The sequence below is a fragment of the Terrapene carolina genome, unplaced genomic scaffold (genome assembly GCF_002925995.2).
Source record: "Terrapene carolina triunguis isolate 2854851 unplaced genomic scaffold, T_m_triunguis-2.0 Scaffold95, whole genome shotgun sequence".
Lineage (NCBI taxonomy): Eukaryota > Metazoa > Chordata > Testudines > Emydidae > Terrapene > Terrapene triunguis.
The window spans coordinates 871,398-898,627 of record NW_020664446.1 but is presented as its reverse complement, the minus strand read 5'-3'; the positions used below and the strand labels follow the sequence as shown (position 1 = coordinate 898,627).

The window sequence follows — 27,230 nt, the reverse complement described above, 5'->3', positions numbered from 1 at the left end:
GTCCACGCCATCCTCCAGATCATTAATGAAGATATTGAACAAAACAAGCCCCAGGACCGACCCTTATGGCACTCCGCTTGATACCGGCTGCCAACTAGACATGGAGCCATTGATCACTAGTTGGACAAGGCCTAATTTTTGGCTAGAAAGGACAGCATGAGAATCACTCTCCACCACCCCATGAGAAGCAGAGCAAAGTGGCCAGCGGTGGGAGGGGAGGGGAGCAAGAAACTACTTTAAAGTGTAATCACATTCAGACATACAGCTACCTAATTTCTTCCCAGCTTTTAAAACTGTTTCCCTTTAAGTTTTCCCAGTGTTGTTATCCAAACTGAATCTTCGATCCCTCGTGGTTCTGCTATTCACCATGTTCTGATGGAGATTGATGCTTCAATGTTTGGGATTGCTGCCTCAACCTGACTGGTTGTGTGTTCTGCCTGGCTTGTTTTGAAATACTCTCATGTGTAAGCAGCAATACGTTGTATTATGTAGCTATGTGTGTTGTTCTCCACGGTGATTTGATTGTGACTAGGAACATTTACACAGCTACAATTACGGTGATCTGCAGAACAAGGCATTTCAGAGAGAACACATCTCTGCTACTGTCATGAACAGCCCCTACTGACAGACTCCATTCATGGAGAGACAGTCCTGGCAGATACAGGACATTTACAACAATGTAAAGCAGTTGAGTATAGCAATAGAAAAAGATTCTACACTCAGATCATCCCTGAAGTATAAATATAATGCAGCCTTAATTACACCCAGCCGCTTCAGACAGCATACCATTTCATGCAGTCTTGTGCACCCATCTATAACGGTATTTCAGGGAGAGGCAAGAGGCTAAAGGGAAGTTGGGTACAAACACAATACCTACAAATCACTGTGTGGATCTGATTAATGGAGGAGACTTATACAAATAATTAATGGGGAAAGCGTGATGAACTCTAACCCAACACCACAGTGTATCAGAAAGACCAGGACAAAGCCCTTAGCCAAACAGAACAATTTAAATCTTTTAGCTATAACGCTTCCACCATAGATAATTTATTAAGACAAATACCGTTCCTAGGACATCAAGCCTTGAGCAAATTAGAAGTCTTCAAAGGATATGGAGCCAGCAGAAGAAATCTATTCTGGACAACAACCCTGCGAACTCTCTTCACCGTAGATGGGATGCAGACTGGAAGCTGGAAACAGGTTGTAAGATGTTCCCGCACAGCACACAGATTATCTATGATCCAACTCCATAACACCCGTGAACATTGCTCAGAGAAGAAAGAAGTGGGAAAGTCCTTTTTGAAGAGAATTAGAAGTCTACTAGCGAAACACTGAAGAGTAGGCAAGATTCAAAGAAAGAGACCAATGGCTTAGCATTTGTCCCATCTCTTCCAAACCACTGCTTTGAAATCCCTATTGCCCTTCAGTTCCAGTTCCTACAGGCCTAGGTCTGTGTGTCAGCTCGGGCTCTTTGCTGGGCAAAGAATGCCTTTGTGGCGGCACCTTGTCCAGCACCATGAGCATTGTCAGCACTGAGACGTTATAGCCAATAATCGGAATCACAAAGCTCTCCATGAACCAGCTGCAGCATGCTCCAGCATTGTGAGAACAGCCTAGGCTGAGGGTGAGGCAGGCGTGACTGTCACCCCCCTTCTGCATCCCACCCTTCCAGCAGTGTCACCAATGAAGTGGTCACTTTAGCTCCAAGACAAATCCGGGAGCAGCAGCAATCTGCCCATCACTGATCCCCCTCCAGAACGGCCAGGACCCGTTAGCCATCTATGGGCCACTCATCCCAGGGCCACAGGAGGGGGGTGCTGTGCTCAGTAATCATGGGGGGCCCTCGGTGCTAGAGACCGAGCCTCTTTTTATTAGGGTACATCTACACTTGGAGTTGGGAGTGTGAGTCTCAGCTCAAGACACGCTCCTGTTAACTCTAATCTAGCTAGTGTGCCAAGGCGTGGGACTAGCCGTCCCCCCGTGTGTATCAGTCGGAGGCCATAGGGATGCACTCAGGGCGGCCAGTGCCTCTAGCCACAGTGGCACGAGGGGCGTACTCATGTCCAGTGCAGAGCTGGTACGGGGATGCCTGCTCCAGCCTGGCCTCACCCCCAGCTCCAGTGCTGACACGGGTCCCCTGTGACAGGTCCATGGGCTTCTGCAGCACCCCTCCCCCACTCCCTGTCTGGAGAGCTCAGACATTTAAAGGTACAGCTCCCGCCCCCGGGGAGAGGTGAACATGCTGGGGCTGGCCAGGACCCAGGTCAGCTCTGGACACAACTTAGAGCAGCCTCATGCCTGTTGTAAATTGCACTGGCTGTCCATGGCCCCTTGGTTCCTAGACACAGTTGCTATGTCAGAGCCTTGGAGTGGGGGTGGCGGAGACACATGGAGGCAGTGGAATCTCAGGGGGCTGCTTAAGGCAGCTCTACGGCTCCTTTGTGCTGCTGGAACAGAGCTGAGGATCTGGTCGGAGCTCTCTCCTTGGTGCACCAGGGATTACGTTCGTGCACTGTTTATTGTCTATGCCAGATTATTCATGCAGCTGTTAACCAAGTCTGGACCTAACTCCGCTCCCAGCGGAATCCACTAGCCGCCTCCCTTGCCCAGCCCCCATACTGCAGCTTTTGTTCACAGTCCTTCAGGGAACTGCTGCCGCTGAACAATGGTCCTGTTCAGGACAATGCAAATTCCTTTCCCCAGGACACTCCTGCATCTCCCCTGTTTCTATGGCTGTCCTGTGTCTCTTCCAGCTGTTTGTGTCTATCCCCGTCTCGCCTGCTCTTCTGCTATCCCCTTGCACTACTGCTGCTCCCTTCTCTCTGGCCTCCCTCGCTTTTAGCCGCGGCTGAACCTCACTGCCCACTTCCTCATACGTAGGAAGATGTGAGACCACAGCACACATGCCCTCCAGCACCTCCTCTGGCTCCCGGACACCCTTCGGCAGCTCCCGGGAGTGCAAAGCTGAAATGCCGAGGATGGCTAACGCCATCCAGGAATCATGGTGTTCTCTGATTCTGAGAGGTGCTGACAGGACTTGGCTGTTTGGTGCCTTTTAACGGCACAGCCAGTCTGCCAGAGGAGTTTCTTCTCCAAGACCAAGGGGAGGGATCTTGCCCAGCCCTGGCCCCTGCTTCAGACGTGGAAAGTAGGGATTTGGCCCTTCTACTGTAGCCCATGGAAATCATTTAAGTGGCTTAGGGTCATAGTCAAACCAAACAATTATTAGCAATAATGTTGACAATGACTGTGGAGCACTGTCCCCAGCTCTGTACTCTTCCCCTCTTGGCACAAGGCAAAGTCTGGCAGCACACGGACAGCCATGTGCCAGGCCCCTCCTCTCTGCGCTGATCTGAATGGCAGGACGAGGGAGACAGGATACTCCAAACAGAGCAGAGAAGCAGCGTCTCGCTGAAACATGCTTCTCCTGTCGTCTGAAGAGACCGAGACGAGGCACACTCCCTGCTTACTGCTGCTCCTCCTCTAAGTAGTACCACCATTATTATTATTATCTGTCTAGCTCTTGTGTGAGAAGGCTCCAGTCAGGATCAGGGCCCCTGGTTCTTGGTGCTGTATAAACATATTGGAGACAGAATCCCTGTCTGAGGAGCTCAGACCCTAACAGACAATGTGTGGCTGACAGTGTCACAGCATGGAAGCAAAACACTCCGAGTTAAGCATGGGCGTATCTGTACTTGCCCAGTTCTGCTCCCCGTGGAGTCTGGGCCACCGTGCCCCCACTCCAGACGTTCTCTCCCACGCGGGGACCCTGGGCCTCCTTCGCGCCATTACACAGAGTGGCAGTTGTGACGAAGAGCAGTGCACCGAGCTCGCCCAGCCAGAGACTCAGTGCATCTGCAGGGGTGGGAGTTGAACTTGTTTGGCCTCCATCAGCCTGGGTGAGGGGAGATTTGAGGACCCTGGATCTAACCCGCATCACTTACCCCTCCAGGAGAGCGATGACGTTCTTTCTGGGCCGCCCAATGTTGGGCCCATAGAGGCTGGCTCTGGCGTAGGTGCGGATGAGCTGCAGCAGACTCTTCAGCTGGATATAGTCCTTCCCCAGCTGACTGCCATTCACGGTACGGCCAGTCAACGTCCGATAGTTGTTGGGCTCTGGGAAAATAAACATCAAAAAGCCGCTCAGCCCTTCTGGAGAAGGACATCCAGCTCACCACCCCAGCCAGGAAAGAGCCACAGCAGGGGACCTCCTGGCTGGCTACGCACAGAGGCTCTGTCTATACTGCAGCACCTGCGCTGGCAGAGCCCACTAGTGTAGACACAGGCGAGGTCTCTACTGAAAACACCCCAGTGCCATAGCCACAGCTCTGCAGTGCTTCAGCGCAGTCACTTCCCACAGCACCAGGAAGGGGCTCCAGTCCGCGCAGGTAACCCACCTCCCCGAGAGACAGAATTCTGTCGACCTAGCGCTGTCTACACCGGGGCTTAGCTTGGCTTAACAACATCTCTTGGGGGGGTGGGGGGGAGAGGGGATTTTTCACAGCCCTGAGAGAAGCTACGCTGCCATCACTTTTCAGAGCAGACCCGCCCACAGCGTACACTGGCAGAAGGAGATTTTCTGTGCTGGGGGAACACCACCGCCCGAACGACATTAGTTATGGCCAGGGCTACACTTAAATATGAGGTTGACCCAGCAGGAGTGTGAAAAAGCCACTCTCCTGAGCAGTGCAGCTAAGCCGACCTAACCACCATACAGACAGCGTGAGGGCAACATCACCCTCGCCACCGGCCCTCGGCAAGGCAGATTCACTCCAGCAATGGGACCCCTCCCCTTACGCTAGCGAGTGGCTACGCTGAAATGGTTTAAGTCAGCGGTTCTCAACCAGGGGTACGCATACCCCTGGGGTACACAGAGGTCTTCCGGGGGGTACATCAACTCAGCTAGAGCTTTGCCTAGTTTCACAACAGGCTACATAAAAAGCACTAGTGGAGTCAGTGCAAACTAAAGTTTCATACGGACCATGACTAGTTTACACTGCTCCATATACTAGACACTGAAAGGCAAGTGCAGTATTTATAGGCCAGTGGATGTATTTGATACTGATATGGTAAAAAGGAGACCCTCAGCCATTGTTCAGTACTAGCAGGCTGGGACACTTGTATTTTTACGGCTGGGTTTGGAAGCAAGTCGTTTTTAAGTGAGGTGAAACTTGGGGGTACGCAAGACAAATCCGCCTCCTAAAGGGGGACAGTGCAGTAACTCCTCACTTAACGTCCTCGTTCTGTTCTTGAAAAATGCAACTTTAACCGAAACGATGTTAAGCAAATCCAATTTCCCCATAAGAATTCATGTAAATGGGGGGTGGGGGAGGGGGGATAGGCTCCGCGGAAATTTTTTTCGCCAGAAAAAAGACATTATATACATATACAGTATAAGTTTTAAATCATTTTAAAGAAACAATTTAATACTGTACTTATCAATGCTGATTGTGAAGCTTGGGTGAGGCAGGGGCATAGCGGGATGGGGGCGCGGGGGCTTGCCCCGCTCCGCCCATCCGGTATTCTAGCTAGGGAGCAGGCAAGCCCCCACACCCTGACCCCGCTCCCTGGCAGGAGCGCTGGGCAGGCGAAACAGGGCAAGCCCCCGTGCCCCCACACAACGTTATAAGGGAACATCGCAGGACTTTAAAGGAGTATGTTCTCTAATAGATTAGCGACCTAATAACAAAACGTTCACTGGGACCACGTTAAGTGAGGAAAGGTTGAGAGCCACTGGTTTAAGTGTGGACGCAGACTGTGTCAACAGAAGTACTCTTGCATCAGCACAGCTGCTTCTACACCGGGGGTTCTGTCAGAATAGCTGTCGCTGGTGGGGGTGGGTTTCACCCCCTGACCGACGTAGCTAGGCCAGCGTAAGCTTTAAATGTAGAGTAGGCCAGAGAGGCAGGAGGGATCTAGGAGCGAATGGGTGCTGTGAGCGCCCCTCGCTGTCCTTCACCAGCCTGGGGTTCAATTTGCAGTTTTCCTAAACTGGGGAGAAGGTGGAGAAGTGGCCTTACTACCTCTTTCCACCCCCGGCAACCCTGGGGCCAGCTGAGAGCTAATGGGCAGAGGTGCTGGAGGTGCTGCAGCACCCCCTGACTTGAAGAGGTTTCCATTAGATCGAGGATTTACAGTTTGGTTCAATGGCTCACAGCCCCCCCACTGTCCGCATTGCTCCAGCCCCCCTGCTAACGGGGGACCTGCAGAGCCCCTTCCCCACTGCCACGCTCCTTCCTTCACGGCGTCTCCTGTAGCTAGTGATTGCCCTGCTGGCCCACGCAGTGGCTTGTCTGCACGCCCGTGGCACGCCCTGCTGTGACCGGCAGTGAGCTGGGTGGAAGCATTTCTGCGTGTGCAATACCAGCAGACGGGTATGTTCAGACAGGAGCCCTCACACGGATGTTACAGAGATGTCCTTCTGAAGCTAGCTGGGACTCCCACAGTGCACACTTCCTCCCTGCAGGGTCCCGTCAGTCCCCGCTGAATGGCTAAGGGCCCTGCCAGTGTTCGGTCCGAAGGGGGAACTGACCCTCCCCTTGCTGCCGCACTGAGCTCCGCGCTGCGGGGAGCTGCGGGCGAGCTGGCCGGTCACTCACCGTTGCCCAGCTCCCAGGAGATGTTGTATTTCTTGCCGGCACTGTACTTCAGCAGGCTGAGCGCATTGGAGCTGTTCCAGGAGTTATTTGGATTTCGGCGCAGGGCATTCAGCGCAAAGATCAGGTGGAGGCCAGAGCAGTCGGCGAAGTTATAGAGTTTGTCTAGAGACCTGGCTGGGAAGAAACGAAAACCAGCTTGTAACTCAAATGAAAGAAAAGTACCAGGCAGTCCAGAGCGGTTCAACAGACCCTCTGCTCCCGCCCGTCAGAGCTCTGCCTCTGATGTCAAATGCTGCCCTGTGGCACCTTGTAGTGCGGTGAACTGGCCTCCCACTGAGCCAGAGGGGGAGGAACCACGCTCCGATCCCAGGTGGGCAGAGCCAGGCCATGCCCGCCCCTCCCACAGGAAGTTAAGAGGCAGGACAGGAAGTGGAGCTCAGCTGGGCTGCAGCTGCCAGAGGAGACAGATGCCTTCTGCCCGCTCCCGAGGCTGGAGACCGAAGGGGAGCCCGCTGAGCTGACTGACACACTGAGGAGTGCTGGGACAGCCGCTGGCTATCTACCCTGGGGAGACGGAGGACACCCACAGATCCAGGGGCACCCCGCGGCGAGGGTGCAAAGTGCCCCAAGGACCCCGACTCCAGTCCAGCTGCGTTGCTGCCTGAAACCCGGTCAGCGTGTTGCAGCTGGATCCCCGCTGACCCAGTGGCGGCACACACCACCCTGGGCTGGGCCCTGGGCCGGGACCCAGTGTAGTAGGGTGGGTCCAGGTGACCCACTGTCGGGCCACCCTTGGGGTGGCAGCCACCTCACCTTGGGCCAGGAGGGCTGTGTTAGTCTACTGTCCGCCAGAGCTAGGATGCTAGGCCCTGCCCTGCCTGAGGGCCTGGCCCCCTAGACAGTTCACTGCCCTGCCCTGCCTGAGGGCCGGAGCACACAGACTGCTTATAGCCTGCCTGGCCTGAAAGCCGGAGCCCCCTCAGACTGTGAATCCACCCCACGCTGCCACCAGAGCCCCAGATCCTCACGCCAGACTTTGCTAATTCCCTGACTGTGGGCAGCACCCACGGATGTAGTGAGCCAAAGTGGGAAGAACCACCACAAACCCACTACACACCTACAACCAGGTAAATGCATGTGACCTTTTAAATTGGGGTATCATTCCAAGGCTGGGCAAAATCCTTCTAGATCCTGAAGTCTGGGCACTCTCCACAACTGCATCGAGCGAAGGACCGTGCCTGGGGAGTCACTGCACCTAGGCCACCAGGCAGAGAGGTGGCTTCAAAGGTGGCCATTGTTGGCCAGGATGCTGCAACCTTTCCTCTGTGATGTACCTCCCCACACGTTGCCCAGCTGGGGTCGTACCCAGGCTGGGCTCCTGCACCACACTCCACTGGGGCTGCCTTGGAAAGCAGCAGAAGACTTCAGCTGGCACAAAATGCAGCAGCTCCCCTCCCGAGTTGAATGGGCTTCTGCCAGGTGTTTGCTCTGCGAGCCTCTCAAAGGCACGGTTCCAGTCTTTCAAACACCACCTCAGAGCCGGCGCTAGGCGGAAGCAGACTAAGCAACTGTTTAGGGCCCCAAGCAGCTCAAGGCCCCCCCCATTAATTATTAGTATGTGTTGTGGGGGTGCAAAATATTCCTGCTAGGGCCCCCAATGGGCTAGGCCTGGCACTGCCCCAAATGCTCTGCCACCTGGCTGCCTGGGGGAATGGCTGGGCACGTGTGTTTTGGTTTTGCTTTTAACACTAACGTTCTTCTCTGTGGTTCTAACGTCTGAATTCAGGCTTCTGAAGTGCCGCGCTCGAACAAGGTCTAAGGCGCAGAGAACCCTGTTGCAGCAGCGACCTTAACTCCCCTAGCCAAGTTAGTAAGAGAATCCCGCATACAGCTACTTCCATCCCCCTCAACTCTCCCGCCCCACCCCACTCACAAGCACATACCATCCCATAAACAACAATTAAACACATGCCCTCAGAGGCTCGCCAGGCATCTTCCCCTCTGCCCCGGGGAGGAGAGGGTTCATGGGAGGAGTTTTATTTCCCAGTTTGGGTAGTTTTGATTTGGGTGTTATTTTTCTTTAGACGCTTTAATTGTTTTTGGGGGTTCTTTTATCAGATTAGATTTGTGATCTCCAGGGTAGGGGGAGGTTCGGAAGGCGTGCTGTTCTGTAGCTGCCGGGCCTGTAGAGTAACTGTTTTGTGTTAGGCAAGGAAAAGCTACACGTGTGTGTGTGTTTGCCCAGAGGATGGTCATGGCGGGAGGACAGGGGCCAGCGGAAATCTAGAGGGAGATAGGGGAATATGCCCTACGTCCCAGGGATGTCCCAGGGAAGCCCCCATGCCTATGCTCTGGCAGGGTGGAGGGGCCCTACCTGGCAATAACTCCCCAGTGCTGAACAGCAAGGTCTCCAAGGAGCAGCCTCAGCCGCTCAGACCGGCACCATCTGTGTCTATGTCCCGCGTGCTGCTCCTCCAACTAGGGACAGCACGGGACCCGGGGGCAGCGCAGGCCAGAGCTGCGAGCCTGCTCCTTCCTCTGCTGGCGGGCCCACCGGGGTTCTTCCCACCCTGGGATCTCTTTGATGACACTCACTGGCATCTTCATTGCCAGGCAGGGTCTGCGAACCGTTTGTGGCATCCACTCGTACAGTCTGACCAGGGCTGACCGGGAACGCTGGCATTCATGCTTCAGGTCTGATACGTTGTTCTCTTAGACAATGTTCGTAGTCACCAAACAGCGTGTTTCTTTGCGGGTATGAATTTTCATGGCAGTGTTCTACAAAAAATGTTCAGAAAAAGGGGGATACCCTGCCTGAAATCTGTAAAAAAAAATATTTTTTTCCAGCCTGTAGCTTAGTGACATGACTTCCAGCACATGGGTACAACAGGAACATCAGGTATGCTGAGAGCTATCACTCCTGGTACCTTCCCCCCAAAATATTCATGTCCAAACCGATTTAGAAGACCACAAAGGTCCCACTGAAAAGAAAATCCTGGTGTAACCTTCATTTTGGAACCATGATCATCGTCTTCATAATAAAACAAATGTTGCTAGAAGAGACATGATGAAGCATATCCCTGGTACGAGGGACGCCACACCCAGAAGCACAGTGCTGGGGGCAGGGCTTAGTTTGTAATTAAAGAGGTGCTGGGGCTCAAGCAATTTTCTTTTTTACTTTCATAACGGATGTGCCAGGGCAGAGGTGCCGGGGCTCTGAACTGGCAAGCCCAGAGGTGTCAGGGCTCAGCCCTGGCAAGGAATACGCACTGGCTAGGGGTGCTGAAACATGGCGTGTGCCGCACAGGCCATTAAGGTCGGCACCTCCAGCAATACTGTGCTCCCAAAGTCTGTGCTATGGGTCATATTGGGTGACACAGCCCTCCCCCCCCGTGCTGCATTGGGAGAGGGAGGAGAGCTGCTCTCCTAATCTAAAACCTGGGACTCCTCACACCAGAGGGCGCTAGCAGCCCCTTCCGGGCTCTATCCGCACAGAGCCTGCTCACAGAGGCTTTGGGATTTTCTGTGTCTCGTTCCTTGAATCCGATACCCGTCTCAGAGTAGCTTCTAAGTGATGGTTCGTGCATGATGGATTGTCTCAGAGCAGCTTCTTCCTTCAGCCCCTCCTTCACCATTTCTGCACACAGACCTCCGCTTTCTCAGGAGTCCTACACCTACTAAATCTGACACAGACAACCATAAATCTGAAACACTGAAAAACATCCTGCAAGCAGGGCCTGCTGTCCCATCCAGCACAGAACAGGATGGGGGCAGGGAACTGGAGAAAACAGCCACAGCCACAGAGGAGAAGAGGTCAGCAGATGCTAAATAGACACAGGCTGCAGCATGTTTGTTCTGTGGAAATCTTTATGGAGCAAACTGCTTCCTCGCTTCCCTGGGGTGAAGTTACCGTCCTCCTCAGGTCTCAGTCGGTGCTCATCATTCGTGGGCGCATCGCAAGCACAGCAATTTTAGTGCATGTGAAAGTTGCAAACTGGGCAGAGGATAAGCGAGCACCTGAGCACCTCTCTCAGCCCCACACCTCTTGCCTTGTGCATGTTGTTTGTGTGTTAGCGGTATCCAAGTGTGGCTCTGAAATACGTTGACGGAAGTCCTGGGAAGTTTTTCCCAGCTAATTACATCCTCATTCTCTCCACACTCTATGGTTTCTAGGGTGAGGTGTAGGGCTGGGGGGGAGACACACTACAAGTTTTAAGTGGAATCAGGTGTTGCTATCCCTGCAGGGAAGTCTGGAAAATGTCAGAGCCCTTCAAGTAACAGGTACTGGCAGACAAACATGGAGCACTTCCCACAGAGCCTAGCCTCCTCGCCAACACTCCAGCGCTCACTCACATTTTCCTCTTTTGTCTGTTTTAATTGGGCCATTTACTGGTTTCTTTCTCTTTAGAAAGTTATCAGCTAAGTGCTTGGATTTGGTGCAGGCTGTTCTGTGAATGTGCAGGGAGCAGGAGCGACCACTTCCTCTCGCCTCCCCCACAGCCTGACAGAAAGCATGTCATCTCTGAAAAGCCCTCGGATGCCAAGGCGCGCAGGGTAGGGAAATGCGAGGCTTGGAGAACCGCCCCAGGCCTCCCCCCAGAACCGCAGAGTAAAAGGAACATTAAAGAGGGAGTCACATGTGCTTTTAAGATGCAGAGAGCGGGAACAATTGTGCAGGAGCCGGAGGGATGGCAGGCCTCGAGGGGGCTGGCTGGGGAGCTGGGAACCATGTTCAGGGGTCAGAAGATCCCACCTGTGAGTGCACAGGCACCAGGAGAATGAATGTAACCATGGAGATCACTATTGTGTTTCCTGGGTATGAAATGAGTGAGGGAAAGCAGACTGAAGGTGCACTGAGAAGCCCGAGGACTCCAACATGCAGCCCACTGCTCTGCTCCCGCCACACTGGACTCTCATTCCTGCCCTGGTGATGTAATGCTACACCACCGGCTAGGCTAAAGCAGCCACAGGGAAATGCTCAAACTCCGGCACGCTGCACCCATTGCACTGAAGGCGCTGCATGTGCTGGGAAGAACGAATTCTTCAGCTGCCAGAACGGGTCAGTTGTATTGGAAATAGACACAATCCATTTCCGATTATTTGGAAGACTCTTTGAGTTAAGTACTATCAGATTACTAGAAACTGGTCCCTTGAACAAGGGATGGGATTTTATAATCTAGTACTTCTTTATTTTGATCCCACCTCCTGGTTCTGCCCTCCCTCCCTCAAGTCCCCATTCCCATATGCAGAGCTGCATGCCACCCAGCCTCCTACCTCCAAATGTATGCCCAGCAGTTCCCTGACCCCCTCAGCCTCCTGCAACTCCCTCCCTCCACAGCTGCCTGGAGCCTCTTGGGGGTCAATTTATATTTATAAACATTGTAAAACAACGTAAAGCTCTGATCAGTAGAGGTGTGAAACCCAGCTGTATACCAGCCACTCATAACAAGAACAGGTCACACGTACCTCTAGACAGCACATTCCTCTCTCCTAGCGTATGTCTACACCTCACACACTGCAGTAACACAGCTGCCGCACCGCACAGGCTTCGGTGCAGACACACTACAGCGCTGGGAGAGGTGCTCCTATCACTGGTTAATCCACCTGCTGAGAGGTGGCAGCTAGGTCAAGAGAAGAATCCTTCTGTCGGGCTAGCGCTGTCTCCACAGGGGGTTAGGCCAGCATGGCTCTGTCTCTCACACCCCAAGACCGAGGTATGCTGGCGTAAGTTTTCAGTGTAGACCAGCCCTACATCTAAGGGCTGTTACTTAGCTGGGGAAACGTAGGTTTCCTTCCCAAATATGTATTTATTATGAATGATGGTATACAATTCTGAAAACGTTTAAATTCACAAAACTCCAGCTGAGCATTCTATTGCGATGCAGATGTTTATAGCAATAAAATGCCCTCCAGGCTGGCTGAAGAGTGTGATAGACACAGTGGCGATAAAAGAGCACCCAGGCTGGCTATCAAATCATCGTGCCCTGCTACTTCCCAGTGTTTCCATCAGATTTTAAAGGTTAGAAGTTGACTAAGAAAACAGTGGGCAATATTTTTCTGATTTCCTCCTCTGAGCTTGACGTATGAAGACTATACGGAGGGGGATTGAGTCTAGGCCCCCTGGCGATTAGCCAGCTGAATGCCCAGCTATCCACCGTGCCAACCTGTGAATGCGAGCTCTGCTTGTTAATTTATTTCCTCCAAGTCGATGCCCTGCAGCTGGAGTTCATTCTGGAAGATCACAGCTGGAGTATCTGCCCACAAACTGCCACTGTTTTCTCAGCATTCCAGCGGGGAAGACAGCCATGACGGAAGCCCAGCTAGCTTACTGCCTGAGCCTCTTGGCCACGTTGGATGCCTGCGCTGTCTCCTGATCATCACCTTTCTACACGGTCCGACGCCAGCCCTGCACAATATGGAGAGGCAAGCAACTAGCAAACAGGGCAAACCACGATGGAGCCTCAAGTCCTTTCTTCCCTAGACATTAGAAATGGGAGACGGAGGCCTGGTCTATACTACAAATTTAGGTCAACCCAAGCCGCGTTAAGTTGATCTAATAACGTATGTGTCTACACTACCGAGTCCCGTCTGCCGGCCTAAGTAGCCTGTAAAGTGGACTTCTGTACTCCACCTCCACGAGAGATGCAGCACTTGATTCGACATCCACGGGTCACATAGGAATAGTGTAGACACTGGGTTGTGTAATTCGAATGAATTGGCCTCCAGGAGGAGTCCCACAGTGCTCCTCTGTGACCGCTCTGGAGACCACTTTCAACTCCACTGCACGTCAGCCAGGTACACGGGAAACAGCCGCTCCCCTGTTAAAGCCCCGGGAACTTTTGAATTTTCGTTTCCTGTTTGATCAGCGTGGAGAGCTCGCCAGCACAGCTGATCATGGAGACACAAGGCCACAAACGCTCTGCTGCACCCACTCACCTGTGGCTCCCATGGAGGATTTGGGGACTTTGTAGGAGCAGCAGCGGGAGCAGAAGCTGTTTCCGCAGTTACTGCAGCTCCTGGGTGTGGTGTTCTGTCCCATCTAATGGCACCAAGACCACTTAGAGAGAGGTTATGAGTCTGCTCTACAGCCTTCGCTCACAGCCGTTGGCTTTTAGCTCATGCGGTAGAGGCTTGTGCATTTAGCTACAGAGGTCCCAGATTCGATTCCACCCACTGACGACCGGGGTCTGTCGGTGTTACACTTACAACCGTCAAGTCCATGCTGACTCATCTCCTGCGACATCAGTGTCCAACCATCCCATGCCCATAAGATTTACAGCCGTTCTCTCCATCTTTCTTCGCGGCGAAGGCCTTGATCCTGCGAACACTTACACGCCTCCAACGTTACACAAGTGCACAAACATTTGCAGCATCGGAGCCTAAGGCTCTATGACCTCTCCTTGCAAAAGCTCAGAACCAGCACTCCCTCCTCATCCTCCCTGAGCTGCTGGCTGCTTCAACACCATTGACCACATTCTTCTTCTCCTCAAGAGCTAAGCCTTGGCTTCCTGCCTCTGTCTTCTCCTCCTTCTCCTTTACCTCTCCAGTAGCAGCTTCAATGTGTTCTTCAGATGCTCTAGTCGTCAAGATGCTAGCCTAAAACCTGAGACACCTGGGCTCAATTCCCTGCTCCACCTCAGACTTCCTGTGCCCCAGTTCCCAGTTCTAGCCCTGCCCTGCCTTCCAGGGGTGTTAGGAGAATAAATACATTAAACATTGTGAGGTGCTCAGAGACTACGTTGATGGGGACCATATAAGTACTGAAGATAGATAGGATACTCCTCATCTCCCGCCCCTCATCAGCTATCACTGGGGGTCCCACAGGGCTCTGGCCTTGGTCCCCTTCTCTTCCCCGTCTCCACCTTGTCTGTGGGTAATTTCATCTGCAAACACACATTCAACTATCAACTCCAAAGATCCACCTCTCTACTCCAGACCTGTCTCCTTCTGTCCAAACCAGAATCTCGGCCTGTCTCTCTGGGTGTCTAGCTGTCACCTCAAGTTCAACATGGCTAAAACAAAGCTCTCGATCTCCCTCCCCAACAAACCCTTCCTGCCATCTCCTGTCTCGATCACTGTGGAGAACCCCACTCAGGCCCATAACCTGGGTGTCATTTTCGACTCAGACCCTTCTCTAGATCCTGACATCCACATCCTACATCTTGCTGATTCTTCCTGCATAATTCTAGGATCTGGCCTTTTTCCTCCACCCATGCAGCAAAAACTCTCATCCAGGCTCTACTCATCTTGGGGAATCATCACCAAGTGGGTGTTTCTCTAGTGGGGTCCTGCCGGGATCGGTTCTTGGCCCTACGCTAGTTAACATTTGTATCAATGACCTGGGAGAAAACGTAAAATCACCACCAATAAAGTTTGCAGATAACATAAACATTGGGGAAGTGGTAGAATCATAGACATAGACTATTTGGGTTGGAAGGGACCTCAGGAGGTCATCTAGTCCAACCCCCGCTCAAAGCAGGACCAAGCCCCAGATAGATTTTTGCCCCAGATCCCTAAATGGCCCCCTCAAGGATTGAACTCACAACGCTGGGTTTAGCAGGCCAATGCACAAACCACTGAGCTATCCCTCCCTCCGGTAAAGTATGAAGAGGACAGGTCTCTGTACAGAGTGATCTGGATTGCTTGGTAAACTGGGCGCAAACAACGTATGAGTGAGTACAGCTCACTGTAACTGTCTACATCTAGGAAGAAAGATCATAGGGACTGAGAAGCAATGACTCTGAAAGGATTTGAGGGGTCGTGGTGGATATTCATCTGACCATGAGCTCCCAGTGCGACGTGGTGGCCAAACAAGCTAATGCCACCCTGGGCTGCATGAACAGGGGAATCTCAAGTAGGAGCAGAGAGGTTAGTTTACTCCTGTACTTGGCACTGATGCAACCGCTTCTGGAATCCTGTGTCCAGTTCTCACGACCACAATTCAGGAGGGAGGTTGATCAATTGGGGAGGGTTCAGAGAAGAGCCACAAGCATGATTAAAGGATTGGAAAACCTGCCTTTATTACAGTGATGGACTCAAGGAGCTCGATCTGTTTAGCTTCACAGAGAGAAGGTTAAGGAGTGACTTGATCACAGTCTACAAGTACCTACCTGGGGAACAGATATTTAATAACGGACTCTTCAGTCTAGCAGAGAAAGGTCTAAGACAATCCAATGGCTAGAAGTTGAAGCTAGACAAATTCACACTGGAAATAAGGCATAGATTTTTAACAGTGACAGGCCTTAACCATTGGAACAATTTATCAAGACTTGTGGTGGATTCTCCATCACTGGCAATTTTTGAATCACGATTGGATTCTTAAAGAAAAAGATCTGCTCTCGGAATTATTTTAGGGAGGTTTTGTCGCTTGTGTTACACAGGAGGTCAGGCTAGATGATCACAATGATCCTTTCCGGCCTTGGAATCTATCACTCTCCTGTTTCGATGACTGCAGCAGCTTTCTCTCTGGCCTTGACAATGCAATCTTGGTGCACTCACATCCATTCAGAACACTGCTGTCACGACCGTTTTCCCGGCTCAGCACTTTGACCATGTCACCCCTCTCTCTGCATCGCTCCACAGGCAACTCCTTCTTCACTGCACCAAACTATTCAGCCTTCACTTTCAAGCATTTCACAGCCTGTCCCCACTCTGCCTGTCAGATCTCAGATGCTTTTGAGAGGTCAGCTCCCATCTGTGCTCTGCCAGTGGTTCCAGCCTCCATTGCCCACTTGTTACATTTTCAAGCAAGCCCCTCTGAACTCTTTTCCATGCTGAGCTCCCTGTAAACATCCACAAAGCCACCTCCTTGTCCTCCTTTAAATCCCTCTTGGAAAGGTGCGTTTGCTGTGATGCCTACAAAAACCTTGACAACAGGTCGGCCGCTGGCATGCCGAGACTCACGCTGACCAGTGGTGTCCCACTGTAGCCTTGTATTCTTCATCTTGCTGGCTGCAGCCATCTGTCGTCTTTTATCTCAGACCTAGATTGGAAGCAAGGACCATCTTTCTGTTCTCTGCTTGTCCAGCCTCTAGCACACTGGGGCCCTGGCCCATGACTGGGGCTTTCAGGCACTACCACAATACACATGACAAACAATAGTGATGTTTGCTATGGCCAAGACTTTGGTGACAAAAGATATGACTCTTGGAGGGGGTGGGTCCTAAAGGTCTGTGTCAGCCCCCACCCCACGGTTCAGCAAGGCTGCTCGTGGCTGTGTGTACTGAGTACCCAGTATAGTGGAGTATTTTTTTAAATGACTTCAAATTATTAGTAGACTATTAAATGGTTTCAAACAATTCTTACTGTCATGAGAAAATATGTGACTCTCCTCAGAATTTGCTTTGCCAAACAACTGGAAGGAAAAAGTCACAGGATTCAACCATCTAATTAAAGTAACATGATTACGTTTGCGTTCTTTGCTGTGCGAGAACTGTGACTGTGCCTGTTTCTGCCACAACCACCAACCACTGTCGCTCACAGGCCAGTCTTTGTGGCACCTTCATCATTCCAGTAATTCTTCTCCGAATTCCTTCCGACTTGCCAACTTCTTTCTGGTGCTGCGGCGTGACTCCGCTGGTCCTGTCTGAGCAGGACCGTGCTCTGGTTTCTGGCATGACTCCTCTGTACAAAGCAGCCCAAAGTTGCCCCATGCAGTGTTGCTGTAGCGGCGCTGCTCCCAGGAGATTAGCGAGACCAGGGGGATGTCCATACCCAGACCTGAAGAGCTCTGCGTACGCTTGAAAGCTCATCTCTCTCTCCAACAGAAGTGGGTCCTGTGACACTACGCCCCATATTCTTCATAGAGATATTGTTATAATATCAATACGGCATAACTAAGCTGTGTTTTATGCAAGATAGGAAATGTGAGGGGTCATTGAAAAGGTTATGATTTATTGAATATGATTATCCTATTTGTATGCATGTATCATTTCTGTATCTGAAGTTATGAATATTGACTATGTAACAATGACAAGGGGGTTTACACCTGGGGAATGCCTACCAGACAGTAGGCAATCAGCCTGGATGGGCCATTAGGGAGAACAATAGGACTTCGAAGATGCTATCTCCCACTTTCCCTACTGTACATGTTTTGTACAGTCTAAATTTAAATGTGTCAAGAGATGGAGTTTCTACCACTTATTACTGACACGCTTCTCATTTGAAAGGATCTAAGGAGAGTATACCAGGTCTGGTATGAATTAAACAAAAGGCTAACCCAAAGGCGGCAGCATTTCTACTATATCTGCTAGTGGTCAGATTGCTGGTAGGGTTTTAAACCCAATAAGCAAATCACGGAGCACAGTATAAGGTAACATACAGTGGCACAAGGAACCTACACTTCTCATATAGGCTGATGGGCTCTGGCTTGAGGGATCCTCTGAGGAAAAGGACCAAGGACTCAGTGTGGAGGACTCGGGGGAGGTATCTGCTACCGTGTTTCCCCGAAAGTAAGACATCCCCCGAAAATAAGACCTACTTCCAGTTTTGCCTCTCGCTGTAATATAAGGCATCCCCCGAAAATAAGACCTCCCCGCTAATAAGGCCACCCCGGAATATAAGGCCCCGAAGCTCCAGGAAAAATAAGACCTCCCCTGAAAATAAGACCTAGCACATCTTTGGGAGCAAAAATTAATATAAGACACTGTCTTATTTTCGGGGAAACAGGGTATTACTATTTCTGAGTGCAATGAGAGAGAGCGAGAGAGAGAGAGAGAATAATGGACTTGATATCAAAACAGCCACCTTCACCTGCAGCACTGCATTGCATTCTGGCAGTCTCACCTTTGGAAAGATATAGCAGAGGCTGAAATGATCCGGAAAACGGCTACAAATGTAGGGAACCAGAAATACTGCACCAGATCAGATCAATGGTCTATCTAGACCAGCGGTTCTCAAACTTTAGCAACCCAAGGACCCCCATTTTGATTTAAATTTTTTTGCGGACCCCCAAGACCCCTGCTCAACCCCAAGCCCTCCCCCACTCCACCCCTTCCACCAAGACCCCTGCGCTGCCCCACCTTTTCCCAGCCCCGCTTCACCCCTGCCCCTCCTCTTCCCCACCACTTTCCGCTCCCGAGCGCATCCCGTCCCCGCTTCTCCTCTCCCTCCCAGCGCCTCCTGCACACCGCTGAAAAGCGGTTCCCGAGCATGCAGGAGGCGCTGGGAGGGAGGGGGAGAAGTTGAGGGAGGGAGGGAGGGGGAGGAGTTGATCAGCGGGGCCAGCGGACCCCCTGGAGGTCCATGGACCCCAGTTTGAGAAAAGCTGATCTAGACGGATATCATGTTACCAAAAGTGGTTTTAGCAGATGATTCAGAGGAATGTGTAAATCCTCCCTAATAGGCCATTTTGCAATCACGTACCATAGCAGAAGCGTTTTCCTAGTCCCAGATAGTTAGCAGTTGGTTTATGCCGTGAAGCACAAAGGTTTACATCACTTATATTGTCCTAGGTTGTTAAAGGTCCCAGTGAGATTTACATATTATATGACAAAAAACTGCTAAACCTACATGATCAGAATCTTTCAAGACGACTTGCCTGAGTTATGGAAGGTTATGATGAAGGGCCTGCTGGAAACTGGCCAGTCCCAGCCTTTCTGCAAATTCTAGGAACGAGAGAACAGAACCTGCAAGGTGCTGAGAACACTGGCCTGATCCAGCAAAGCAGTTAAGCATGTGCTTAAATTTCAGCACATACGTAGTTCTCCTGAATTCAATTGAACGACTCATGTCCTTCGGTGTGTTAAAGGGCTGGGCCAATGTGCTCAGCACCGTGCAGGATCGGTTCGCTTGCAGACACAAACAACACGAGTAGTACCACAGCGAAGGGACAAGTAATCCAAGTTCATGCTTCAGGTTGTATTTTATCACTAGGGGTCAGGAAGGGATTCCGGTACACCCAGGGCGGAGTTTTTCTTCTATCAGCTTCTCCAGAACACTGACCATTGCCACGGGCAGGGTCCTTGTCTTGTTCAGCCAATGGTATCGGCTAACGTGGCCAGTTCTATGTTCAGTTAAGGAAAGTACGGGATTGTGGATGCTCAGTAAATGATTTTCTAACATTCACAACTTTCTTTCTTTCTATCTTTTCCTTCCTTCCTTCCTTTTTTTTTTTAAGTCTTATTCCTCATTCCGGGCCATGACCATGCCACGTCAGAAATATTAGCGAGCAAGAGGAAAGAGAGGCTGGTTTGAGTTATCTGAACAAAAACACAATCCAAGAATTAAAAAAAAAATCTGAAAATGAATAGTAGAGAACCAGAAAAAAAAGAGACAAAGAAGCGGAGAGAATCGGGGCCTGGGTGTGATAGCCCCACACCCGCCCACCTGGGAAGAGGAAAACTTGGTTTTTTATACTAACATTTTACGCAGTTTAAGGAGGATAGGGGGGGGGGGGACCCACCAACCCAACATCCTATACAGCTCAGCGAAGCCGGGGCAGAGAAAAGCGCTTCAACAGCAGAGGAAAGGCAGGTCCTTAGCCTTTTTTCAAACAGTTCTGAACTATTCTAGGCGTTTGAGTGGCGCACGGCTGAGTTCCAGTCATGTAATGCACTTCACCCACTGACTCAGACCCAGAGGGTTCAGTGGATCAGGCTCAGCTACGACTACTTAGTCCTCAAAAGGGCAAGAACTCTGCTTAGAAAGAGAACTTCGGCTAGAATCCTAGGAGTGTTCGGACAAGAGCCAGGTCTCACCTGCTGCCTACAATTACCCTTGTTTGAATCCAACATTTTTAACAGCTACACTGTTTACCTCTTCGGCCCACAGAAGGGTACTTTTCCCAGGGGTGGCAGAACTGGAGAGCGGGGGATGCTAGTGCCCCCACAATGGAAATACTGGGGAGGGGGAGGGGCTGACGTATGTTTCTGCCCCATGCTGTCTTGCAGATGAGATCAGGACCAGGCCGTTTCCCTCCCCTGTGTGCATGCAAGGGGGCACAGGTGGGAGTGAGACTTGGAGGAGGGTCTAGAGTGGCTAACACAGGGCAGGAGATAAGGCTGGCAACAGCACTCCTCTCCGTGCCACTGGGGTGGGGAGCAGGGCACCGGCACCTGGGCAGGGGGGTGTCATGCACAGGGCACCCATAGCCAAGGAGCTGGGGGAGCACAGGGCACCGGCGGCTGTGGCACTGCAGTAGGAACTGCCAAGAATGCCCCTTCCCAACCTGCCAGCTGCCCCTCCTCCCACTCCCCGGGTCTCCGTAGCTCTCCTCGCTCCCCCGCCTATCTCTGGGTTCCTTCCCCCCATTCACAGTGAGCTTCTGCCCCCCACCCCCGCCCTGAATTTTCCCATGTTTAGCACCGTCTGCAATAGACAGGAGGCTGATTTGCATCCATCCTACTGCAGAAATGGGGTGTATGGGAGAGGTGGCACCTTTGAGTGATTCGAACTGCCGCACTCCTTGCATGGTTCTTTTCCTCTCTGGTCCTCACTGGACACCCGGTGGCTCCAAGTAGCTGTAAGTATGCGACAGCGGCCACACCCCGGTAAGCTGCCTCAGCAGGCGGGCTAAACCAGGGGAGGGTAACCGGAAGTGTGGGAAGTGACGGTGATTTAGGGATTGCCCTCCCCAAGCATACCAAGCCCATTCTGGTAGACAAGGCGAAAGAGACCATATATTGCTTCAAAAGCAGCATATTGTGGAAGGCGAAAGGCATGATGGGGCGCTAGAGAAGTCATGGCTATCCACTGCAGCTAAAGAAGCCTTCAGTTGTAACAGCCTTTGTGCCACTGGGCCAAGCTTCAGCAGCTGAGAGAATGGGATTGTCCCAGTGCAACGACTCTCCCATTTTATCAACTTCACGCACACGTCATTCATGCACATCTCGCTTTAACAGTCCTGTGCGATGGGGGAGAGGCAAAGCGACAGGTGACGATGATTGCTGGCAGTCGTAGCCACAAGCCTGCACGCAGGCGGCCTGGGACATTGGTCGCCCATCCCTGACCCAAGAGCAGCAAGGAAGCTCGGCAACACCCCAGGTGACTGCTCTCCCTTTGTAAGGGAAGGGCCTAGAAAAGGAGCCTCAAACATTGCCTGCCCAAATTAAATCCGGCAAGCTTACCTCATCCTCAACACAGTCGAAAACTAAAGATAACTAAAAAAGCACTAAAGATTGCTGCTTGGAACATCAGGACTATGATAGACAAAGATGATACCTCTCGATCTGAACGAACAGCTCTCCTTTCGAAAGAGCTAGCCCGGTATGACATTGACATTGCAGCGCTCAGCGAAACTAGACTGGCCGACGAGGGCTTTATTACAGAACTGGCTGGGGCTACACCTTCTCTTGGAAGGGAAAAGAACCACATGAAGATAGAATCCATGGAGTGGGAATTGCCATCAAGACCAAACTCTTGTGATATCTTGAAGACTTTCCAACAGGCTTCAACGAACGACTCATTAAACTCCGGCTACCGCTAAATATCATCAGTGCGTATGCGCCCACCTTAACAAGCCCTGATGATGCTAAGGAACAGTTCTACTCTGATCTCGACTCTCTTGTCAAGTCAACACCACAAAGTGACACACTCATCATCCTAGGAGATTTCAATGCAAGTGTAGGTAATGATAACAACTGGCAAAGTGTCACTGGGTAAAATGGGATTGGAGAAATGAATGAAAATGGTCTTCTACTCCTAAGCAAGTCTGCAGAATATAGCCTGACAATTACAAATCCCATCTCCAGACAGGCAGACAAATATAAAACTACATGAATGCACCTCAGATCCAAACAATGGCATCTTATAGATTACATCATTGTCCGACAAGGTCAGGATCAGCAGCTCACCAGAACCACGCATGGAGCAAAATGTTGGCTGGATCGTAGAATGATTTGGTCAATACTGAATCTACACATTGTACCCACACGCCTGAAATGCCCCAAAACAATCAAGATGTCTCCTGAGATTGTTAAACTAAACCATGCATCCTACTGAGACAAGCTACGAAGTTCACTAGAAACCAACCTTGGTGATAACCCTGTCTCATGAGAGGAATTTAGAGAGACGGTACAAAAAACTGCAAGTGACCTCTTTGTATGGAAGAAAATGGCTCACCATGAGCTCTTGGGCTCACTGGTTTAATGAAAATGATCAGGAAATCACAGTACTCTTGAAAGAAAAAAAAGAGGCTTTCCCAGTCTTGCAAAATGATATTCAGTCCACCTCAGAGAGAGAGAGAGAGAGAGAGAGATTCAAACACCTGCAAAGCAAAGCACAAAGACAACTACACTTGATACAAGATAAATGGTGGGAGAAGGTAGCAGAAGATACTCAAATGTACGCAGAAACAAACGAAACAAAGAAGTTCTTTGATTCCTTGAAGCTAGTCTATGGACCTTCAAAGGTGGGCACAGGTTTGCTCATGATGGCTGATGACAGGACAATCATCAAAGACAAACATGGCATGGAATAGAGATGGGTTGAACATTGCAACCAACTACTCAACAGACCATCCTCAACTGCAACAAGTGCTATTAATCAGATACCTCAAAAGCCTATTCAGCACCACCTTGACTCACCACCCTCACTTGAAGAAATACAAAAGGCGATCAGTTTGATGAACTCGGGAAAGTCCTCGGGCAGAGATGGGATACCGGCAGAACTATATAAAACTGCGGGTCCAAAGGTGGTAACAACACTCCAGAAGATCCTTACGGACATCTGGGATAGTGAAGAAATGCCACAAGACTTCAAAGATCATAGAATCATAGAATATCAGGGTTGGAAGGGTCCTCTGGAGGTCATCTAGTCCAACACCCTGCTCAAAGCAGGACCAATTCCCAACTAAATCATCCCAGCCAGGGCTTTGTCAAGACTGACCTTAAAAACCTCTAAGGAAGGAGATTCCACCACCTCCCTAGGTAACCCATTCCAGTTCTTCACCACCCTCCTAGTGAAAAAGTTTTTCCTAATATCCAACCTAAACCTCCCCCACTGCAACTTGAGACCATTGCTCCTTGTTCTGTCATCTGCCACCACTGACAACAGCCGAGCTCCATCCTCTTTGGAACCCCCTTTCAGGTAGTTGAAAGCAGCTATCAAATCCCCCCTCATTCTTCTCTTCTGCAGACTAAACAATCCCAGTTCCCTCAGCCTCTCCTCATAAGTCATGTGCTCCAGCCCCCTAATCATTTTTGTTGCCACAATTATTCCTTTATTTAAAAATAAAGGCAGCAAAATGGTCTGTGATAACTACTGTGGAATATCTCTCCTATCTGTCGCTAGAAAAATCTTTGCTTGTGTCCTCCTGAACCGACTGATTTCATCTGTCTCAGAAGCCAATCTACCTGAGACTCAGTATGGATTCAGACCTGGTCCTAGCACCAGAGACATGATTTTCAGTATCAGGCAAATACAAGAAAAATGTATCAAACAAAACATGAATCTGTTCAGTGTTTTCATTGATTTGACAAAAGCATTTGATACAGTCAATAGAGAAGGATTATAGATAAGGCTACATTTTAGTCATGGGTATTTTTAGTAAAAGTCATGGACAGGTCACGGGCAGTAAACAAAAATTCACAGCCCGTGACCTGTCCATGACTTTTATTATATACCCCTAACTAAAAATTGGGTGGGGGGCCAGCAGGGCAGGGAGAACTGGAAGTCCTGGCACAGTCAGGGAACTATGATGCGATTGGAATAACAGAGACTTGGTGGGATAACTCACATGCCTGGAGTACTGTCATGGATGGATATAAACTGTTCAGGAAGGACAGGCAGCGGGAGGTGCGTTGTATGTAAGAGAGGAGTATGACTGCTCAGAGCTCCGGTATGAAACTGCAGAAAAACCTGAGAGTCTCTGGATAAAGTTGAGAAGTGTGAGCAACAAGGGTGATGTCGTGGTTGAAGTCTGCTATAGACCACCAGACCAGGGGGATGAGGTGGATGAGGCTTTCTTCTGGCAACTAGCAGAAGTTGCTAGATCGCAGGCCCTGGTTCTCATGGGAGACTTTAATCACCCTGATATCTGCTGGGAGAGCAATACAGCGGTGCACAGACAATCCAGGAAGTTTTTGGAAAGTGTAGGGGACAATTTCCTGGTGCAAGTGCTGGAGGAACCAACTAGGGGCAGAGCTTTTCTTGACCTGCTGCTCACAAACAGGGAAGAATTAGTAGGGGAAGCAAAAGTGGATGGGAACCTGGGAGGCAGTGACCATGAGATGGTCGAGTTCAGGATCCTGACACAAGGAAGAAAGGAGAGCAGCAGAATACGGACCCTGGACTTCAGAAAAGCAGACTTTGACTCCCTCGGGGAACAGATGGGCAGGATCCCCTGGGAGAATAACATGAAGGGCAAAGGGGTCCAGGAGAGCTGGCTGTGTTTTAAAGAATCCTTATTGCGGTTGCAGGAACAAACCATCCCGATGTGTAGAAAGAATAGTAAATATGGCAAGCGACCAGCTTGGCTAAACAGTGAAATCCTTGCTGATCTTAAACGCAAAAAAGAAGCTTACAAGAAGTGGAAGATTGGACAAATGACCAGGGAGGAGTATAAAAATATCGCTCAGGCATGCAAGAGTGAAATCAGGAAGGCCAAATCACACTTGGAGTTGCAGCTAGCAAGAGATGTTAAGAGTAACGAGAAGGGTTTCTTCAGGTATGTTAGCAACAAGAAGAAAGTCAAGGAAAGTGTGGGCCCCTTACTGAATGAGGGAGGCAACCTAGTGACCGAGGATGTGGAAAAAGCTAATGTACTCAATGCTTTTTTTGCCTCTGTCTTCACGAACAAGGTCAGCTCCCAGACTGCTGCACTGGGCAGCACAATATGGGGAGAAGGTGACCAGCCCTATGTGGAGAAAGAAGTGGTTCGGGACTATTTAGAAAAACTGGACGTGCACAAGTCCATGGGGCCGGATGCGCTGCATCCGAGGGTGCTAAAGGAGTTGGCGGATGAGATTGCAGAGCCATTAGCCATTATTTTTGAAAACTCATGGCGATCGGGGGAGGTCCCGGATGACTGGAAAAAGGCTAATGTAGTGCCCATCTTTAAAAAAGGGAAGAAGGAGGATCCGGGGAACTACAGGCCAGTCAGCCTCACCTCAGTCCCTGGAAAAATCATGGAACAGGTCCTCAAGGAATCAATTATGAAACAGTTAGAGGAGAGGAAAGTGATCAGGAACAGTCAGCATGGATTCACCAAGGGGAAGTCGTGCCTGACTAACCTAATTGCCTTCTATGATGAGATAACTGGCTCTGTGGATGAGGGGAAAGCAGTGGATGTGTTATTCCTTGACTTTAGCAAAGCTTTTGATACGGTCTCCCACAGTATTCTTGCCGCCAAGTTAAAGAAGTATGGGCTGGATGAATGGACTGTAAGGTGGATAGAAAGCTGGCTAGATCGTCGGGCTCAACGGGTAGTGATCAATGGCTCCATGTCTAGTTGGCAGCCGGTTTCAAGCGGAGTGCCCCAAGGGTCGGTCCTGGGGCCGGTTTTGTTTAATATCTTTATTAATGATCTGGAGGATGGTGTGGACTGCACTCTCAGCAAGTTTGCAGATGACACTAAACTAGGAGGTGTGGTAGATACACTAGAGGGTAGGGATCGGATACAGAGGGACCTAGACAAATTAGAGGATTGGGCCAAAAAAAACCTGATGAGGTTCAACAAGGACAAGTGCAGAGTCCTGCACTTAGGACGGAAGAATCCCATGCACTGCTACAGACTAGGGACCGAATGGCTAGGTAGCAGTTCTGCAGAAAAGGACCTAGGGGTCACAGTGGACGAGAAGCTGGATATGAGTCAACAGTGTGCTCTTGTTGCCAAGAAGGCTAACGGCATTTTGGGCTGTATAAGTAGGGGCATTGCCAGCAGATCGAGGAACGTGATCGTTCCCCTTTATTCGACATTGGTGAGGCCTCATCTGGAATACTGTGTCCAGTTTTGGGCCCCACACTACAAGAAGGATGTGGAAAAATTGGAAAGAGTCCAGCGGAGGGCAACAAAAATGATTAGGGGTCTGGAGCACATGACTTATGAGGAGAGGCTGAGGGAACTGGGATTGTTTAGTCTCCAGAAGAGAAGAATGATGGGGGATTTGATAGCAGCCTTCAACTACCTGAAGGGGGGTTCCAAAGAGGATGGAGCTCGGCTGTTCTCAGTGGTGGCAGATGACAGAACAAGGAGCAATGGTCTCAAGTTGCAGTGGGGGAGGTCCAGGTTGGATATTAGGAAACACTATTTCACTAGGAGGGTGGTGAAGCACTGGAATGCGTTACCTAGGGAGGTGGTGGAGTCTTCTTCCTTGGAGGTTTTTAAGGCCCGGCTTGACAAAGCCCTGGCTGGGATGATTTAGTTGGGAATTGGTCCTGCTTTGAGCAGGGGGTTGGACTAGATGACCTCTTGAGGTCCCTTCCAACCCTGATATTCTATGATTCTATGATTCTAAAGCAAGTTGGCAATTTTACCTATCTCGGCAGCAATATCTCCAGTGATGGATCTCTTGACAAAGAGATCACAAACAGGATTCAGAAAGCTCCTCAGTCACTAGGGAAGCCACGTAACAAAGTCCTGAAATCCCACAACATACGCCTCTCAACAAAAATAAAACTTTATAATTAGGGCTGTCGATTAATCGCAGTTAAGTCATGCGATTAACTTAAAAAAATTAATTGCGATTAATCGCA

The 27,230-nt window shown here is 50.6% G+C and overlaps 1 protein-coding gene across 1 annotated transcript in view; it reads right to left on the bottom strand.

The window, feature by feature from the left end:
• Positions 1-27,230, bottom strand: part of HPSE2 (heparanase 2 (inactive)) — a 264,923-nt gene that overhangs the window by 91,082 nt on the left and 146,611 nt on the right. Inside the window, exons 4-5 of the mRNA XM_024213019.2 lie at positions 6,600-6,773; positions 3,945-4,116 (exon numbers count right to left, since the gene is read on the bottom strand). Coding sequence (XP_024068787.2) covers positions 3,945-4,116; positions 6,600-6,773 — 346 coding nt within the window. The remainder of the gene's footprint in view (positions 1-3,944; positions 4,117-6,599; positions 6,774-27,230) is intronic.